General features: G+C 42.2%; 1 protein-coding gene and 1 non-coding gene across 2 annotated transcripts in view; one reads left to right on the top strand and one right to left on the bottom strand.

Annotated features, from left to right (window-relative positions):
* capn8 (calpain 8) overlaps nucleotides 1-18,429 on the top strand; it is a 22,934-nt gene extending 4,505 nt beyond the window's left edge. The window contains exons 3-21 of the mRNA XM_048247949.1: nucleotides 2,039-2,157; nucleotides 3,736-3,869; nucleotides 5,141-5,309; nucleotides 5,741-5,824; nucleotides 6,554-6,639; nucleotides 10,047-10,121; nucleotides 10,473-10,633; nucleotides 11,695-11,864; nucleotides 12,095-12,106; nucleotides 12,484-12,695; nucleotides 13,000-13,036; nucleotides 13,140-13,199; nucleotides 13,293-13,350; nucleotides 13,446-13,510; nucleotides 15,474-15,542; nucleotides 15,642-15,720; nucleotides 16,634-16,750; nucleotides 17,026-17,084; nucleotides 18,016-18,429. Coding sequence (XP_048103906.1) covers nucleotides 2,039-2,157; nucleotides 3,736-3,869; nucleotides 5,141-5,309; nucleotides 5,741-5,824; nucleotides 6,554-6,639; nucleotides 10,047-10,121; nucleotides 10,473-10,633; nucleotides 11,695-11,864; nucleotides 12,095-12,106; nucleotides 12,484-12,695; nucleotides 13,000-13,036; nucleotides 13,140-13,199; nucleotides 13,293-13,350; nucleotides 13,446-13,510; nucleotides 15,474-15,542; nucleotides 15,642-15,720; nucleotides 16,634-16,750; nucleotides 17,026-17,084; nucleotides 18,016-18,039 — 1,790 coding nt within the window. The 3' untranslated portion in view covers nucleotides 18,040-18,429. The remainder of the gene's footprint in view (nucleotides 1-2,038; nucleotides 2,158-3,735; nucleotides 3,870-5,140; nucleotides 5,310-5,740; nucleotides 5,825-6,553; nucleotides 6,640-10,046; nucleotides 10,122-10,472; nucleotides 10,634-11,694; nucleotides 11,865-12,094; nucleotides 12,107-12,483; nucleotides 12,696-12,999; nucleotides 13,037-13,139; nucleotides 13,200-13,292; nucleotides 13,351-13,445; nucleotides 13,511-15,473; nucleotides 15,543-15,641; nucleotides 15,721-16,633; nucleotides 16,751-17,025; nucleotides 17,085-18,015) is intronic.
* On the bottom strand, nucleotides 3,479-3,571 carry trnam-cau. Its single transcript is given in 2 exon segments — nucleotides 3,479-3,514; nucleotides 3,534-3,571. It is a non-coding gene; the product is annotated as a tRNA-Met (tRNA).
* Nucleotides 18,430-18,852: the final 423 nt, after the last annotated feature.

Raw genomic sequence — 18,852 nt, forward strand, 5'->3', positions numbered from 1 at the left:
TAACCGCTTCAGTGTGTCGTCATCGTCTTGCTGTCCCCCCTCCGTGCTGTGATTGGTTTCGTTGAGGTGAAAACGAAATCCATGGAATCCAGGCTGCCTAGCAGCGTGAATACAATCGTGCGCAAGGCAGCATGCAAAACCCAGGCTAGGACTCATGTTGACTGTGCTGCAAATAAGCAGACCTTGTTGTTCATCCATGAAGCTGTTCCTGAATCAGTATCTTAGATCTTTAACTTCTTTAACAGCTTGAAATATTTGTTTTAAAACAGCACTAAGGAGTTTGCTCTCTGGGTCCCCCCCCCCCCCCCAACAGAAGTGCAATAATAAACAAAATATGCGTCTTTTGCAACAAAGTATAAACATAACTCCTACACAATATAGAGGGAATGCACATACAGCAATCTGTAGAAAGAGATCTCCGAATTCCTGTATTTCTTCCGAATTTCAATTCCTACCCGAACAGCAACTTCCTATGGCGGTTTCCAAGCAATAAGACCTCTTTGGGCCTGCACACATTGCAGAGATGAATTGAAAACGTTCACAGTGGAAACAGGTGTCTGCCCATTTAGAATTTGAGTCAGATCAGAGTCAGTGGCTTCTAAACAATGACCATAAATAAACCGTTGGTCCAGTCACTATGTTGGAGACAGACTTTTGGTGTGTCCAGCTTAACAGGAGAGTCACTGTTTGCAAACTTTCAACACCCATACCTACAGTGCAGCGCACCCAGTAAGTCCACTGAGATATTAATGCCATATCTCGCTCGCATAGATTCACGAGCATACATACATACTCACAGACATGAGCTCACATGGGTGCAGATGCACAAAAACACACTCTTTCTCACACTGACATGACTTTCCCTCTCTACATTTCGGTTTGAAAGACACACACACAAACACACACATACACACACACACACATACACACACACACATACACACACACACACACACACACACACACAGACACACATATACATACACACACACACACACACACACACATATATACACACACACACACACACACATGACTCACACCCTAAGTGTTTGGCTCGTGCTCCCTGTCGGTAAACATAGAGTAGCTCGTTAATGAGTGTGGCAACCACACACTCAATCATTAACGTGTGTGTGTGTGTGTGTGTGTGTATGTGTGTGTGTGTGTGTGATTTTGTATGTGTGTGTCCACCCCACTCCACCCACCCAGTCAGCCATGAGTAAGTGTGTGTGTGTGTGTGTGTATGTGTGTGTGTGTGTGTGTGTGTGTGTGTTCATTTCAGTATCAGATATCTCACTGTTATAACCTGATCCTGAGTGGAGCCTGTTCGCCCCTCTTGACTCATGATAATATATCAAGAAAACACAACACACACACACACACACACACACACACACACACACACATGCACGGTTGACCACTTTGATGTGAATGGTGCACAGTGAAACAGGTTGTTTGATTTAAAGGTAGTGACATATCATATTGTGATTCTGATATGTATGGTCTGCATTTCATATTTACAGAATAACATAAACTCAGGACTCTGTGCTAGACTGTATTTGCAGTGGTGCTCTTAGAATAGGTTTACAAAATCACTGCAACTAGCATCTATTTGCAAAATGCAACACATTGCATTGGTACAGTTCACTGTATTATATTTCGTTGCTGGGCAACTGGTAAACACTGGTCAGTCAATAATCCAAAGCAAACAGCCGTGGGCAGCCGTGGCCTACTGGTTAGGGCTTCGGACTTGTAACCGGAGGGTTGCCGGTTCAATCCCTGACCAGTAGGAACGGCTGAAGTGGTACTGTTCATTATCTATATTTCGTTGCTGGGCAACTGGTAAAGACTGGTCAGCCAATAATCTAAAGCAAACATCATGAGGAGAATTGGACTGAGCTGTCTGGAGAAGAGGGTTTGGACCCAGATGGTTAAAAAAACCCTTCTTGTGTTGGGGCCCTATAAGGAATTTCCCATGTTGTCTGTCTTATCAGAAATATTTGGAGTCAAGCTTATCAATGCTCTTTGATGTTGCTAGGTGACTGCTGGTTGCTGGCGGCGATCGCCTCCCTCACGCTGGATAATGACATCCTGGCACGAGTGGTCCCTCAGGAGCAGAGTTTCCAGGACGACTACGCCGGCATCTTTCACTTCCAGGTCAGTTGCTTTGTGTTGCCGGTCAATAGCTCCATCCCACAGAGTTTTATATCTATAAATGTTGTGCAGATGAAGTGAAGGCTAGTGGGTATAGATATTCTGTTACCAAGTCCTCACATTTGGTTTTGTTTTTAGTCTGAGTACTAGCCAGCCAATATCTCAAACTATATTCAGCCATGAGTAAGTGTGTGTGTGTGTGTACATGTGTGTGTGTGTGTGATTTTGTATGTGTGTGTCCACCCCACTCCACCCACCCAGTCAGCCATGAGTAAGTGTGTGTGTGTGTGTGCATGTGTGTGTGTGTGTGTGTGTGTACATGTGTGTGTGTGTGTACATGTGTGTGTGTGTGTACATGTGTGTGTGTGTGTACATGTGTGTGTGTGTGTGTGTGTACATGTGTGTGTGTGTGTACATGTGTGTGTGTGTGTGTGTGTACATGTGTGTGTGTGTGTGTGTGTGTGTGTACATGTGTGTGTGTGTGTACATGTGTGTGTGTGTGTACATGTGTGTGTGTGTGTGTACATGTGTGTGTGTGTGTGTACATGTGTGTGTGTGTGTACATGTGTGTGTGTGTGTGTGTGTGTGTGTGTGTGTGTGTACATGTGTGTGTGTGTGTGTATAGTCACAATTCCCCCAATATCTCAAACTATATTCCCCTTATTCACCCGGTGGCCAGAACGAGGCTAAAGGGTACACTTGCCATTACACCTCAGTCCAGCAGATGGTGGTGGTAATGCACTACGTTTGCAAACTGCCAAAAAAAACTAACTGAAGAAGAAGAAGAACAAGCCAGTGAACCCTTCTTCTCTCCTGTACAGCCGTATAAGTACCGCGCGCTAACCGATCGCGCCACTGAAGCCCACACTAAGGGGCTTTCTTGTTTTACCGTATAGACTATAGAATGGGCATGGATTTGTAATTAATCCAACAATACATAAAGTGATGAAATTAAAAACTAGTTGGTACAGAAGTTTCATTACCAAGTCTTGGCAGTTGGAATTCTACATCTTCATCTGACTACAGGCCCCAAGCCAACTGCAGTATTACTGTAATCCAATAATATGTGTTTTAACTGAGGGTTTGAGCTCACTATGTCAGCATTGCTCAACACATAATGCCATGTCCTCTAGCCAAATGAAAAAAAAAAGAAGCTCATTATGTCAGCAGAGTTGTCCGGTCTTTAGTCCTGTTGAGTCACATGAGTCAGGATGACCACATCCAGAGTGAGTCAATCGCTGTGTGATCACTAGCCTGGAACCATGGGACTCAGGAGTGACAGTGCTATGTACTTAAGTACAGTGTTTTGTACTTAAAGGATACGTGCACCAGGTGAGGCTCGAACCCACAACCTCGGCATTGCTCAGCCTGTACTGCCTTATGAGTATCGCGCGCTAACCAATTGCGCCACTGGAGCTGTAGCATTGAGGGACTTGTAATCAAATGTTCAATTGGGTTTTAGGACTGGAAACACATAGAGGCCGCCAGTGGGAGCAATATACAGTATGTGCTGAACTACATTGTGTGAAGGCTTTCACAATGTGCCGGTAATTTGTAGATGATATTTTTTTTTCCGAACAGTTCTGGCAGTATGGTGAGTGGGTGGATGTTGTCATTGACGACCGGTTGCCTGTGAGAGATGGAGAGCTGATGTTTGTGCACTCAGCAGAGGGCTCAGAGTTCTGGAGCGCCCTACTGGAGAAGGCCTATGCCAAGTAAGGATCTTTATGACATCACAATCACTCTGTGCATGTTCTGTTCTAAAGTAAACGGCTGACGCCAAGGAAGAACACTCAGGACATCATGTTCTAAAATCTAATTTCATTCATCATGGCACATACATTAACATGCTGAAAAGTGGTTTAGGGAATAAACCTGTAACCACACCACCTGAGATCGGGGATGAGTACTTAATGTGTGCGTGTTTGCCTGTCTTTGTCTGTATGTGTGTGTTTTTGTGCGTGTGTGTGTGTGTGTGTGTGTGTATGTGTGTGTGTGTGTGTGTGTGTGTGTGTGTGTGTACATGTGTGTGTGTGTGTTTGTATGTGCATGTGAGTGTGTGTGTGTGTGTGTACATGTGTGTGTGTGTGTGTGTGTGTGTGAGTGTGTGTGTGTACATGTGTGTGTGTTTGTGTGTGTGTGTGAGTGTGCGTGTGTTACGCATCCCCTGTACTTGGTGGTCACCCAATAGTAACTCCGGCTTGCCTCCCCCTGTTGGTAGCTATGGCCACAGACTCCGTTCAGAGCGTGCCCCTGCTATTATCTCTAGGCCTACCCATGTCCTGAGATCTGGCTGTGGGCATATAAAACATTAACCTAACCCTAGCCAGATTAATTTTGTTCCGCCTAGCTCCACTCATCCATCTGGAACCGATCCATTGAAGTGTTGCTTCAGAAGGCTGGGCCTAATCAAAAAATGCTTGCATATGATTGAATAAGCCACTTGTCCGTCATCTATTGACGTGCTACTTCAACCACTCACATCGAAGCCAACCCATGACGCTAATAACAGTCTCACAGTCGCTTCTACGCTATGTCACATCTATAAAACTCCCGCCCTGCGTCCTGATTGGCTGTACCATAAAATCGGTTGCAGAAATCACTCTCAATGGAAGAGGTCCCAGATGGATGTGAGTGAAGCTAGGCGGAGCTAAGCGGAACGAAATTCATCTGGCTAGGGTCAGGTTAATAAAACATACCTGTGCACAGGTGAAGAGGATGCTTGCGCGCATGCCTGAGCTAGATGGTCCAACCCACGCCTTTGTTCCTGCTCTAGCCGACTGAGCTGCATGGTCCCTGCTTCTCACGGACGCCATTAACTCGGGCCTTAAACTGACAATTATTTATTCTGAATTATTGTAAACTCTATTTTTGTATTAAAAACCCCTAGACTCGAGCCCTTTGGCTGTTGCAAATTTATGTTGCAGATTGAGGTTCAGTCCGTAACAGCGTGTGTACATCTGTGTGTGTGTGTGTGCATCCGCAGGGTGAACGGCTGCTATGAGTCCCTCACAGGCGGCAGCACTATCGAGGGTTTCGAGGACTTCACCGGGGGCATCGCCGAGGCGTACGACCTGGCCAGGGCTCCACCACACCTCTACAAGCTCATGAAGAGGGCCCTCGGACTCGGCTCCCTGCTCGGATGCTCCATAGATGTGAGAGACGACGGACAGACAGACGCATACTGCACACAGACACACAAGGGAGACAGACACGACACACACAGACAGACAGACAGTCAACGAAGACAGACACGACTCACACAGACAGACAGGTTGACAGACATGACACACAAACAGACAGTGAAACAGACAGGCTAGGTAAATACGACCCACAGACATGAATGCTTAGACAGACACAAGACAGACACACAGACAGAGATACTCATCACACAGACAGACACACGACAAACTCATGACAAAGTCTTTTGGTGTGTGTGTGCGTGTGTGTATGTGCATGTGTTTGTGTGTGTGTGTGTGTGTGTGTGTGTGTGTGTATGTGTGTGTGTGTGTGTGTGTGTGTGTGCATGTCTTTGTGTGTGTGTGTGTGTGTGTGTGTGACCCTGTGTGTCTTTTTTATATTACAGATCTCCAATGTGTATGACACGGAGGCAAAGACCGCGATGAACCTGGTGAAGGGTCACGCCTACTCGGTCACTGCTGCTGAGGAGGTATAGCACTGGGCCTGTGGTCAGAGACCATACTGTCTGGTCATAGAACAGCAGGGGCGTTTTGAACATTCTAACAAAAAATTGTGTTCCGCAACAATGTAAGGTTCTAAAATTCCATGTTGAATTCAATGAAGCCAAATAATTAGTACATTCATTTTTTTGCCATCAGTGGGTTTGACGGTACTGGCTGGGTTAGAATACAGCAGCATAGAGGTAAAGGCCTAGTCAGTATATGGAAATATATATTATAGAACAATTTTAGAAAAATGTTATAGAAATACTAGTATACATTATAGAAATATGTCACACTAACCTGTGGGCAGAAACCCTTCTGTTTTGGTTATGGGGCAGTCTATAGCCCAGATAGAAATATATTTTTTAAATATGTTAGAAACACATAATATAAGGTATATAGAAATAACATAACATAACATAACATAACATAACATAACATAACATAACATAACATAACATAACATAACATAACATAACATAACATAACATAACGTAACACAAAATGACATAACATAACAAAAAATAACATAACATAACATAACATAACAACATAACAAAAAATATCATAACATAACAATATATAAACATTAATATCCACTTTTTACTTCTTGAATATGCTAAAATGACCATGCTATAAAGGCTACCAATGAGAGAAATGGCTATGTAAAACCATAATTCGTTTCTCAGTGAGTTTTTGTTCTGTTTGTCCTAAAGGTGCACATGTACGGGAGGCCCGTTGAGCTGGTGCGGATCAGGAACCCCTGGGGGCAGGTGGAGTGGAGTGGGGCCTGGAGTGACAAGTGAGCTGTTCACTAGTTTTACACAGAGAAGAAAGTCCAGCTTCAGAAAGTAAAAGACCTGCTACATTATCTGTGCCAACCATTCACTTAAACCAGCTGATTAATTATAGCACAACCCTTCAGCCAGGTAAGTCAGCTAACTGGTGAGAATCACCTGCGTTAAAGCGTGGTAAAGTTGGTTTTATATTGGACGTTGGATATTCGACACATTCGAAAAATCTATTTAGCACTGACTACGAGGGTCGAGATTGTGTCAAACCAACTTTATGTGTTTAAACAAGGCCTGCCTATATTACACAAAGCTTCTTTTGTCCAAAAACCCATGTTTTGATTTTATGAATTTTTATGCTGATAAAAAGATTTCAATCTATTATCTTGGCTTCACCTTTTTTTGACTTACCCATACTAAAAAAACATCTCCTGAACTTCGCCTTACTGCCCTTTCTAGTACACAAAGCTTCTTTTTCCCTAAAACCTACTCTTTGATTTTAATGTTAAATGTTTCAAATCTATTATGCGGTTTGCCCTTTTGACCTACCCATGTCAAAACACATCTGGTGAACTCGGATTACTGCTCTATATAGTGCACAAAGCTTCTTTTTCCCAAAAACCCAATCTTTGATTTTATAAATATTTTTTAATGTAAAAAAAATACTATAAATGCTTTAAATCTATTATGCGGCTTGACCTTTTGACCTACCCATGTCAAAACACATCTGTTGCACTCAGCTAACTGCCCTTCATAGTGCACAACACTTCTTTTTTCCAGAAACTCACTCTTTGATTTTATATTCATTTTTTACTTTATAAAAATGCTATAAATCTATTATGCGAATTGACCTTTTGACCTACCCATGTCAAAACCCATCTGATTCACTCAACTGCCCTACATAATACACAAAGCTTATTTTGTCCAAAAACATACTCTTTGATTTCATATTATTTTTTTACTATTCAAAAATGTTATAAATTTATTATGCGGCTTGACCTTTTGACCTACCCATTTCAAAACACATCTGCTGCACTCAGCTAACTGCCCTACATAATACACAAAGCTTATTTTGTCCAAAAACATACTCTTTGATTTTATATTATTTTTTTACTATTCAAAAATGCTATAAATCTATTATGCGGCTTGACCTTTTGACCTACCCATGTCAAAACACATCTGTTGCACTCAGCTAACTGCCCTACATAGTACACAAAGCTTCTTTTGTTCAAAAACGCACTCTTTGATTTTATATTAATATTTTACTATTCAAAAATGCTATAAATCTATTATGCGGCTTCCACTTTCAACCTACCCATGTTAAAACACATCTGTTGCACTCAGCTAACTGCCCTTCATAATACACAAAGTTACATTTTTTACTGTAAAAAAATGTATATAAAATCAAAGAGGGAGTTTTCGGAAAAAAGAAGCTTTGTGTACTATATAGGGCAGTTAGATGAGTGCAGCAGATGTGTTTTGAGATGGGTGGGTCAAAAGGGGATGGCACATAATAGATGTATAAAAAAAATTACAGGAAAAAAAATTATACAAAATCAAAGAGGGAGTTTTTGGGAAAAATAAGCTTTGTGTACTGTGTAAGGCAGTTACCTGAGTGCAATAGATGTGTTTTAACATGGGTAGGTCAAAAGGGCAATTCGCATAATAGATTTATAGCATTTTTATAAAGTAAAAAATGTATATAAAATCAAAGAGTGAGTTTCTGGAAAAAAGAAGCGTTGTGCACTATGAAGGGCAGTTAGCTGAGTGCAACAGATGTGTTTTTACATGGGTAGGTCAAAAGGTCAAGCTTAATAGATTTAAAAGCATTTATAGCATTTTTTACATTAAAAATATTTATAAAATCAAAGAATGGGTTTTGGGAAAAGAAGCTTTGTGTACTATATAGACAGTAATCGAGTTCACCAGATGTGTTTTGACATGGGTAGGTCAAAAGGCAAGCCATAATAGATTTGAAACATTTAACATTCAAAATTGTATAAAATCAAAGAGTGGGTTTTAGGGAAAAAGAAGCTTTATGTATTAGAAAGGGCAGTAAGGTGAGTTCAGGAGATGTGTTTTAGTATGGGTAAGTCAAAAGGTGAAGCCGCATAATAGATTGAAATCTTTTATCAGCATAAAAAATTCATAAAATCAAAACATGGGTTTTTGGACAAAATAAGCTTTGTGTAATATAGGCAGGCCTTGTTTAAACACATTAAAGTTGGTTTGACACAAACTCGACCCTCGTAGTCAGTGCTAAATAGATTTTTCGAATATGTCGAATATCCAACGTCCAATATAAAACCAACTTTACCACGGTCTGCGTTAAGTGAACATAGAACCGATACATGATTTTACTTTCTGAGGATGGACTTTCCTACCTCTGGTTTTACAGTAGACAGTAGCATATATTAAACCATAACTGCTAACCGAGGATGGCTGTTCATTAATGACATTCTCTGATAATGGTTACTGGGGATGTTTAGCTGTTCACTGTTAACTACCTGCTCACTGTTCACTGTGGGTGGTTACAACTAGCTGTTCACTGTCCTGATGATGTTTAGCTGTTCAGTGTTTACTGCAGACGATTAGCTTTTCACTGGTTAGTATGGATGTTTATGGTTAGCTGCTCACTGCTATTGCAGATGGTCATAATTTAACAGTTCACTGATTACTCAGTACGGTTATGGTTCATTCACTGCTAGTGCAGATGTTTATGGTTAGCTCCCACGGTCATGTAAAACCTGGAAAAGTCATGGAATTCAATGAATTCGTTGAAAGTTTCGGAAAAGTCATGATATCACATTTTGTCAGCATACATCAACTCACAGAACTTTAGCTCTTTATATAATGGTGGGAGAGAAAACACATTTTATCCAATCTTGTAACTTTTCAAAACCCAACCTGTGGTTTACATTAAGCAATTTGGTACACATGGGCTGTGAAAAGTTATGGAAATTTAATTAAATGTCATTGAGAAGTCATGGAGAGGACTCTGATTAATATGTGACTACATCGAAACGTTAGTCAAATAATGTTCTGCACCTTTTACTAAAGAATAAAATTAAGAAGACATCTGAGCTGCACCGGCGTCTTTCCTTCTCTCCAAGTCATGGAGAGGATTTGAAATTGTGTCAGTGAAAATTGGTGGGAACTGGTATAGGGCTAGCTGTTTACCGGTTACTGTGGATGGCTAGCTGTTCGCTGGTTAGTGCAGATTGTTAGCTGTTCACTGGTTAGTGCTGGTTGTGAGCTCAGTTGTTCACTGGTAGGATGGTTGGTTAGCTGTCATGGTTATTGGTGGCTGGAAGTCCACTATGATGACAGGTTTATATTTTTGGCCCCATGACATGTGTAGTCTTTCAAGGATATATGTTGTTTTTTGTAACGCTGTAACCCTTCTGTTTGTCCACAGCTCAAGTGAATGGGACAGTGTGAGACCGGAGGAGAAGAGCAAGCTGGACCACTGCGCTGAAGACGGGGAGTTCTGGTAAGGACCAGAGAGAGAGAGAGATGGAGGGAGAGAGAGAGATAGAGAGAGATGGAGAGAGAGAGATGGAGGGAGAGAGAGAGAGAAAGAGAGAGAGAGATGGAGATAGAGATGGAGAGAGAGAGATGGAGGGAGAGAGATAGAGAGAGATGGAGAGAGAGAGAGGAGTAAAATTCTGTGTGGATGTTGTGTATCCGTTCTCCTGATATCTAAGCCAAAGTTCTCACGATCTCTGTCTCTTTTTCTCTCTATCTTTCTCACCATGTCTTTTTATCTTTCCCCCCATTCTCTCTCTCCCTCTTTATCACCATTTCTCTTTATCTCTCTCTTCTGTCTCTCTCTCTCCCACAGGATGGCCTACACTGACTTCATCCGTCAGTTCACTCGTCTGGAGATCTGTAACCTGACACCCGACGCTCTGACCAGTGACGAAGTGCGGCGCTGGAACCACTACCAGTACGACGGCACATGGCGAGTGGGCTCCACCGCCGGAGGATGCAGGAACAATGCAGGTGTGTGTGTGTGTGTGTGTGTGTGTGTGTGTGTGTGTGTGTGCGTGGTGTGTGTGTGTGTGTGTGCGTGTGTGTGTGTGCGCGTGTGTGTGTGTGTGTGTGTGTGTGTGTGTGTGTGTGTGTGTGTGTGTGGTGTGTGTGTGTGTGTGTGTGTGTGTGTGTGTGTGTGTGTGTGTGTGTGTGTGTGTGTGTGTGTGTGTGTGTGTGTGTGTGTGTGTGTGTGTGTGTGTGTGTGTGTGTGTGTGCGTGGTGTGTGTGTGTGTGTGTGTGTGTGTGTGTGTGTGTGTGTGTGTGTGTGTGTGTGTGTGTGTGTGTGTGTGTGTGTGTGTGTGTGTGTGTGTGTGTGTGTGTGTGTGTGTATGTGTCGTGGTGTGTGTGTGTGTGTGTGTGGGGGGGGGTCTGCAGAAGCCAGACAAGTGGTGGGTTCATTTCCCGGTTTCATCTACCCTGGAAATCCAGAGTTCTTGCGAGAGCTAAATTTGGGTTTGCTCAGCGAGTGACTCTGGTGTGTGTGTGTGTATGTGCATGTGTTTGATGCTCATTACCTATGACCATGAAACCGAGCTGGTGTATTATGATATAGTCGGGCCAGAGGCACTGATGTGATTGGTGCAACTCGGTTTCATGGCCAGAGGCAAGTTAAACAGATGACAACAGCGATGCAACGTCGAAATCCAGAAACATTTGTCGTAATGTTATCCAGTTGTGTCAATGTCCGGAATCGGTCAGTATACATTGGTCGTAGTGTTATTACGTTCAGTGATATTTTCAAATACATGCTCGGTGTCGCCCCTCGAGTTGGGCCAGACCCCGAGTCTTTCGGACTGGGTCTGCTCTTCCGGACTAGGTGTCACCTGGTTGTGCCCATGAACACCCGAGTTGTTCTGGTGACAATGTAACGATGGCCTTGTAATATAATTGATATAAAGCATCTGCTAAATTAATACATGTGAGAGTGTGTGTGTGAGTGAGTCAACTTAGCTTGTATCTCTATGTGTTTGAATGGAAATATAGCTCTTTTAAACACCCTCTCTACCCCCCCACCCCTCTCTGCCCTTCAGCCACGTTCTGCTCCAACCCCCAGTTCTCCATCCGTCTGGAGGAGGAGGACGACGACCCCCACGATGGGGAAGACGGCTGCACCTTCCTGGTGGGCCTCATGCAGAAGGACACGCGCCGCGAGAAGATGTTCGGACGCGACCTCAACACCATCGGCTTCGCCATTTACCAGGTGTGTGCACATGTGTGCATGGGTGTCGGAAATCTACAGTGAATTTACTGTAATGCATTGAACTTCTTCTCGACTGGTCGTGTGTGTGTGTGTGTGTGTGTGTGTGTGTGTGTGTGTGTGTGTGTATGTGTGTGTGTGTGTGTGTGAGTGAATTTAATATGCTGCATCAATTTGGTGTATGTTGTTGTGTCTTCTAATTATTCTTTGTTGTTGCTTGTTTTGATTTGCAGGTTCCTGATGAGGTGAGATCAGCTGTGTTATTTTTGCCCACTCACTAACTGGTGCTGCCTCTTTGTAGACCTCTTACTTCACACACTCAACATTCATGTGCATACATCCACATATAGAGCATTCAGAAGCAATCCCTCGACCCTTTTCACATTGCAGCCTTTGGCTAAAATATAGTTTACATTATTTTCCCCTTTAAAATCAAACCCCCATGATGGCAAAGTGACAGTGAGTATAGAATTTACAATTAGGACATGTACCATACATGGTAAAATGAGACTACCAGATACATGCACACAAACAAAAACAAAAACAACAACAACACACAACATTAGCATGGCACAGTCAGATCATTTCAACTGGACAGTGCTTTTCCCTTCCCCTCTGTCAGTATAAGGGTCGTTCCAACATCCACCTGGGCCCGGACGTGTTGCTACGGCAACGAGCTGTGGCCATGAGCCACACCTTCTCCAACCTGCGGGAGATGTGCGACCGCTTCAAGCTCCCGCCCGGCGACTACGTGATCATCCCGTCGACCTTTGACCCACACAAGAAGGGCAGCTTTGTGCTGCGCGTCTTCTCCGAGAAGCACGCCGCCACCAGGTGGGTGCAGAGGTCAAAAGGGTCAAAGGTGAAGGGGTAGTGTGTATAAAAAAATCATAATTAGATGAATATTTTGAATTGCTTGGCAACCATAATTAATAATAATTAATAATTAAAACATAATTATGTATAAACATATTCATGTATTTGTTTTACTTTCCTTACCTGTGCATCTCGAGAATAATTGCAAATTTTGCAATTCTTAAGATAAAAACGTACGGTACAACATACAGTACAAGAGAGATTCTATACAACATAGGTTTGTAATATTTATTATATTGATATGTACCTTTATGTTTTTCAGTCCAATGGAAGAAGACATCGATGTTGAGGTTGAAGAGGTACTCCCCCCGAACCCTCCACTCAACCACCCAAGTACATCAAGTACACATGGAATGATGAAATGTTCAAGTCTCCTTGACAAAATGTACTTTTTTTTCCCAGCCTGAGATTGCGGATGTGGACCCACACTTCAAACAGCTGTTCCTTAAGATCGCTGGGAACGTACGTCCATCAGATTTCTGCATCACACTCAAAGACGATTTTATTATTACAGTACGGTGGTGAGGTCATGACCTTTCTGTTTTATTCCAATAGGACTCGGAGATCTCTGCATTCGAACTTCAGCAGATATTAAACAAAGTCATCTCTAAACGTAAGATGACATTTAATGCACAGTGAAGATACCTGTTTTGGCATGTATCTCAGTTCAGTTGGACATGTTAACTCTCTCTCTCTCTCTCTCTTCAGGAACTGATGTGAAGACTGATGGTTTTGCTCTGGAGACCTGTCGCCACATCATCAGTCTGCTGGATGTATCCTTTCCTCACTTATGAATGAACACATTAACTAATTAACGTATTAATTAACACAGTGGTCCCCAAACTACCGCCCATGGGCCGGATACGGCCCGCCACCTTATTTTGGGTGGTCCCCCAAAAGATGTCCGTGGTATATAGCATCCGGCTCGCGCAGGAGTACGACACCGTCTAACCGTCAAAACTATAACCTCCTTAACTTCCCCTGTTCATTCTCTATGGCGAGTTTTAATAGTACACATGTAATACCTTTTTTGTCCACTGGTGGTTGTTTTGGAGTTGTTTCGAGTTTGGCTAGGCTGACAGCATCAGTGCTCAAGTATTCTAAAAGTGTATCAATTAATTGTTAATAGGCCTAACTTTTATTCAAGTCATGGGACTTTATTAACTAATTAACGTATTAATTAACACATTAACTAATTAACTCATTAATGAACACATTATCCTTTCCTCACTTATAATAATAATAATAATAATAATAATAATAATAATAATAATAATTAAAAACTAAATAATAATAATACATTTATTTTTATAGCACTTTTCCAGACATCCAAAGACGCTTTACAGTACAACAAACAGACACGGTTACATAATAGACAAAAGAAAAAAACAAGTGCATGGACAAAGCAGAGGCAAAGCTTGAGGTGAGCAATGAAAAGGGAAAGTCTATTAACTCACTGAGTGCCAAAAACGTAATATTACGTTTTTAGCTTTTTTTTTAATTACGAAACTAGACTCTCTAACACACCTTATATGTGATTTTGGGAACTCTGTGATGAATGGAATATATGACGATCGCAAAACTCATGAAAACGCACAATCTGGACATTTTATCTGGACATTTTATCATAACTCGGTTGCCGCTTTGGGTCGAATCAGTGACTCATGCACGTCAGGTCAAAACCAGGCCATTTTCGTGGGTCTATCACCAGGTGGCAGTCTCGCCAGGTCTCGCTGATCACTTCCCGGAAAGTTTACAGGCAACACTTCATATTTCATGAAAGACATTATATCTCCATTTCTAGAAAAAAAAAAACAGCTATTTTGATGAAAACTAGCCACTGTTTAGCTTGGGATTTCTCAGGAACAGAGGCGCAGTAGAAATACACAGTTTGCACCCACTGAGAGCTTAAAGTCTCACCTTTTAAACGAACCATTGTATGTGTTCATAGCTATAACACAGAATATGCTGTGGCTGTACAAAAATCATCAACAATGGTCTAGATTGCTGGCACTCTAGGACAAAGCTTCCGAAAACAGCTTGGCATTCAATGAGTTAACAGGAAAAAGCAAGTTTGAAGAGGTGAGTTTTGAGGGCCTGTTAGAAGGATGGTAAGGTCATTGACTGTTTAATGGGTGCAGCAGCTGAGAAGGCTCTGTCAGCCCAAGTCCAGAGCTTAGTCCTGATGGTCTTGACTGTGTGTTAGCGACTTACAAATGCCAATTATATTACAAGGGCATTGTTACATTGTCCCCAGAGCAACTCGGGGTGAAGTGTCCTCCTCAAAGGCAAAAACGGTGGAAGCCAGGAATTGAGCCCACAACTTTTCAGGCTATAGTCACGTCTCTTAAAACCACTTAGCTATCACCCCTAACACATAGACGCCTGCCTGTACAACACAAACACATTTGGCTAGTGGCAGAGCAAAACATGGCCAACCTCACTCATGGACCTTTATGCCTTAATGCAAAAGACAGGGGAATATTTAAAAAACAGGAACATATTAGAGTTAGGGTTATAGGGTTGTGGAACCAAAAAACAGGAACCTATTGGTTTGCAGAACCAAAAGATAGGGACATATTGAAGTTAGGGTTATGGTTGTTGAACCAAAAGCAGGCAGAAGATCCTCTGTTATCGGTTCAGACACATCACAATGACCTTTTTGGGCGGTCATGATCATCATCATCATCACCATCATCATCATCACCATCACCATAGCTCCTTAACAGCACTCAGAGAGATGGGACCACCAAACTGGGCCTGGCAGAGTTTCATGCTCTCTGGGTAAAGACTCAGAAGTACTTGGTAAGGATTGTGTCGTGTGTGTGTGTCTGAGAGAGAGAGAGAGAGAGAGAGAGAGAGAGAGAGAGAGAGCAATAAATGTGTCTTGATCTCTTCCTGCAGGATATTTTCCAGAGCCACGACAAAGATAACTCTGGCACCATCAGTAGTCATGAGCTGAGAGGAGCTCTGACTGAAGCAGGTGCTGCTGCAGACCGCATACACACACACACACACACACTCACACACACGCACGCATGCACGCACGCACACATACACACACTCACACACACACACACACACATATACACACACACACACTCAAACACACACTCTCACACTCACAGACACACACACACACATAATGTAAATGAGTTAAAGTGAGTAGAGGAGGAGTAAAGTGAGTAGAAGACCTATCGCTAGACTCCCACAACAATCTCAGTGAAGTTGTGATGCATAAATGTGCCGATAATTCCCTCTCTGGGTCCAACTGGTCCCAGAGCTGCTAGTTTTCCCCATAAAATAAACTTTGACAAAAAAAAAAAATTGACCCTTTTTTTTCTGCTATTCAGAGCAGCCGATAAGACAATTGCAATTCTGCTGCTCACTTGCTCCCTCAACCTAACAAAATTCTATTTTTCACGGAGGCCTGGACGTTGTTACATTGATTATACCATCCGGCAGCACAGCTACAATAATTACTCTGTTAAAGTTAAGTAAGGTTTTTTTTTAACCCTCACTAACAAAAGTGATAGTTACAAGGTTCACAGGCTGTATAAACAGGCTGGCTGCGCTAATAAACATTTTTTGAACGAAAAAGCTTTGTGACGTCAGACTTAACAACCAAATAGGGTTCCCATGGATTGTAGGCCCATCTGTTATAGGTATCTCTTATCTCTCTTATCAGCATTCATATTCTCATGAGGGTTTCAAACACATGGACTAGTTATGTTTCTGTTAGTACATTGTGAATCCTGTGGTAGATTTGACCACTTATGCACCCACCCACACACACACACACACACACACACAAACTCTCTCTCTCTGTCACACACACACACACACACACACACACTCATAATAATGGGCCTTGGCTGTGTGCCTGTGTGTCTCAGGGTTCAAACTGAACAGTGAGGTGCTGCAGGTGATCGTGCAGCACTATGCCAATGCTCAGTTCGCCATCGACTTCGACTGCTTCATGGGCTGCCTCATACGTCTGGAGATGCTCTTCAGTGAGTCTGCCTTCACCACATACACACACACACACACACTGTACCTGGGTGTGGTCCAGATCAACTTCATACACACACACACACACACACACACACACACACACACACACACACTCTTTTCCCTCTATCATTCAATGCATTTATTGGGGGGGGGGGTCATTATTTATTGTTGAGCTCCAGCAGCAACTTCACACACACATACACACACACACACACACACACACACACTCTTTTCTCTCGGCCTATAAGTGTTTTTTTTCTTCTCACTTCCCCAGAAATGTTCAAGACTCTCGATAAGAAGAGCTCAGGGAAAATTGAGCTGGACATGTTTCAGGTACAGTGATGTTCCAGCGCCCTGGTTCAGGGCAACATTTTAAAGGAGCGATTTGTAGGATTGTTACCGAACGTTCTGCAGGCCAAAATCAAAACATTCTCAAGACTACCAGACGCGAGCCTCTTCTGGGTTGCCAGATGTAATGAAGACTTAGCTAATAAGTTGACCTGCAGCTGCTTTAACGTTTCTCCAACCATGACCCAGCTACACATTACGGAAACAGTGAAAACAACCTCTCTAACCAACGTAACATATTTAGCTGAAGTTAGCAATGCAGATGAAGTTTAGCCTAGGCTACCTGTTGTGGAGAAATATGGCCAGCTCAGACTTTATGCGTCAGACTTTATATTCTTCGTTTGACGAAGACGACGCCATCTCAGGAAGCTCCTCCGATGTCCACTTAATTTGTTTCTTGTTTTAATTTTGGAAATTTGCCTGCCTCTCGTAGGCGTTCATGACTACAACTGACAGCAAGTTGACAGTTGGCCTTTGCTAATTTGGCAACACAATTAGGAGGACTCCAGCCCATTATTAATACGCTATTCTTGAATTAATCGTTCAAAACATAAACGAAAAAAATTCCAAGAGATTCCGCCCCGTAACTCATTTTTTTTAATGGGTTTTACGGGTTATAGTAATGTTCTCAAATAAGCCATTACTTCAATTCATCGTGTTTCCTTACTCTCTGACAATAGGTGATCATTTTTGAAATGGTTACTATTTATTTTCCATTATTTCCTACATACTGGACTTTTAAGACATTCCATTCCGTACTAAGCATTGTCAGATTCTGACTCAATGTTTGTGTCTGTCTGCTTGTGTGTGTCTGTGTGTCCCTGTGTTCTTGTGTGTGTGTGTGTGTGTGTATGCATGTATGTGTGTGTGTGTGTGTATGCATGTATGTGTGTGTGTGTGTGTGTATATAATGCAGTGGCTTTGCCTGGCCATGCATTAGTGTTCCCCAGATGTCCGTCCTGACTCTCTGGAGGCGATGGGGAACTGTTCTGCTCCAGTTGTCGGGGGACGCCACGAGCTGCCGGGCCTTGGTTACCGGATGGTTCTTTCACCTGTTTTATGATGCGCTTTTAGTGAGGAAATTTACTTAATGAAAGACTGTTTTATGAAGCGCTTTTAGGGAAGGAAATGTACTTAATGAAAGATTGTTTTTTGCCTATTATCATTAAACCCAATGCTGGATTGTCCCTGAGTCATATACTGATTAAGTTTATGGTTGCTTGGAAAGTTCTTTATTTAAAGAACAGAAAATGGAGGATTATTTGAAGAAAGCAGTTTAAAGGACACACCTGATCATTTCAATAATAATAAAAAAGAAATGATTTTTGCTCACCCTGTCAATTATTATTTCCTATTCCATATGATGTCATATGCTTCCTATATATATATATATATATATATCTTGTACAATGCTGTGCAGTTTGTTTTACACAATGCAGAAAATATGTCTTTCACCACAAAAATAAAATCATACACATGCTGACCAATGTCATGCAGGGTGTAGGCCTACTTGTATGTGTCTATCAAGTACTGGTATAGGCTACAATCAACAAAGCCAAATCCATGGGAGTCCTATACGATTAATTTTCACACAGTTACTGTCGAGCTCACAGTGACAAGACAACTGTAGAATTATAGTAGTCTATGCATACAATCTATCAAAGATTATGACAGTTTAAGTTACTGCAGGAATTTTAAACAAGAATGGATACATCCAACATGCTTTCTCCAAGCTTCAAGTTAACATTTTGCA

This window comes from Alosa alosa, chromosome 7, assembly GCF_017589495.1.
Source record: "Alosa alosa isolate M-15738 ecotype Scorff River chromosome 7, AALO_Geno_1.1, whole genome shotgun sequence".
In the NCBI taxonomy this organism is placed as follows: domain Eukaryota; kingdom Metazoa; phylum Chordata; class Actinopteri; order Clupeiformes; family Clupeidae; genus Alosa; species Alosa alosa.